Source organism: Trichomonas vaginalis, chromosome IV (assembly GCF_026262505.1).
Source record: "Trichomonas vaginalis G3 chromosome IV, whole genome shotgun sequence".
Taxonomy (NCBI): Eukaryota; Parabasalia; order Trichomonadida; family Trichomonadidae; genus Trichomonas; species Trichomonas vaginalis.
In genome coordinates this window covers 15,111,791-15,113,264 of record NC_067206.1, presented here as the reverse complement: position 1 = coordinate 15,113,264, position 1,474 = coordinate 15,111,791, and the positions used below count along the sequence as shown (strand labels likewise).

At 33.4% G+C, this 1,474-nt stretch overlaps 1 pseudogene across 1 annotated transcript, besides 1 other annotated feature; it reads left to right on the top strand.

Moving 5' to 3' along the window:
* Nucleotides 1-1,474: part of a mobile genetic element that runs on past both edges of the window.
* On the top strand, nucleotides 453-1,157 carry TVAGG3_0096370 (annotated as a pseudogene). Its single transcript has one exon. A coding segment is annotated over exon 1 (705 nt).

Genomic DNA, 1,474 nt, shown 5'->3' with positions numbered 1-1,474 from the left:
GTGAGCATAGGTTGTATATGTCATTCCTGCAATGTTCATTCATGCCAATAGTACTAAATCCTTTCTTTGCTGTTGAGTGCATAATATCCATTAGTTCCTGTGTTCGTATTGCTGTCTCATAAAATACAACAAGACCTTTGTCATCTATGACGTACTTACCGAAAACATTGCTTATATTCTTTAACCATGAAATAACATCTCATTCATGCTGTCAAACATGAAGTAAGGTCTTACATACTCTTCACTTATAAGATACTCCACAAAATACTTGTTAAGCTCTATGTCCTCGTGAGCGATTTCATTAGGTTTGATATTAGTTCCTTTTGTCATTGCTGTCATGTACTTCACTCTCATAGTTCCTTTCAATAGCATAAAATACTTCATTGTTTCATAACTGCTCTAAATTCTGTTCAAAATTCGTACAACATAACTTTTAACATTAGTGAAAGAACATGAGCGAAACAACAACATCTAACATTACAGAAGAAGTCAATGACAATGCCGATGAAAACATTACAGAAGGAGCTAGTGAAAATATTGACGAGTTCAGTGAGGAAGAAAGATATTGAGGACGTCAATGAGAACGTTAGTGGGGAACAAACTCAATGGGAAACATTGAGAAATCATGAAGATTATGAGATTTGTACGACATATCCTTTTACTATTCGTCGAAAGAAAAACAAACATATTAAGAGTGAATGCTTAAATAATCATGGTTATATTGAGCTTAGTTTAAACAACAAATGTACTTAAAGCATAAAATTATTGCAGAACAGTGGATTGAAAATCCAAACAATTTGAAAGAAATAGACCATATAAATCATGATAGAACGGACAACAGAATCTCAAACCTTCGTTGGTGTTCTAAATCTGAAAACAATAGAAATAAAAGCAAGTATGGCGATATAGTTTATGAGTTCGTTGATGAAATATCTGACGAAGCTGTTGAAATAACAGATTATGGTAAGCATTCGTTTGAGTTCTACTACTATGTTGAGAATGAGGACGCATTCTATTATTATACAGGTCTTAACTATCGAAAACTTCATATAAACTTTACAAAAACAGGTGCTGCTTATGTTTGTATGATAGATACAGAAAACAAGAGTGTAATTTTATTCATAAACAAATTCAAACGCTTGTACGGCTTCATGTAGGACAAACATTATTTTTCAACACTAACGCCAACACGTAGGACAAACATTCATGACTAACATTACTGTATAACATAAATAATTTGTCATGATTTAATCGTAAATGTTTTGTCAAGACTTCTTCATCGTAATGAGCGTAAATGATCCAAAAATATATTTTAGGTGAAGAGGTGAGAACTCACCTCTTTTCTCACCTCTTTTCTCACCCTCAGCCGCTAAGCGGCGAGACCCAAAGGGTCTTGAATTTTCATGACTTCTTCATCGTAAATGTTTTGTCAAGACTTCTTCATCGTAATGAGCGTATATGTTTTGTCAAGACT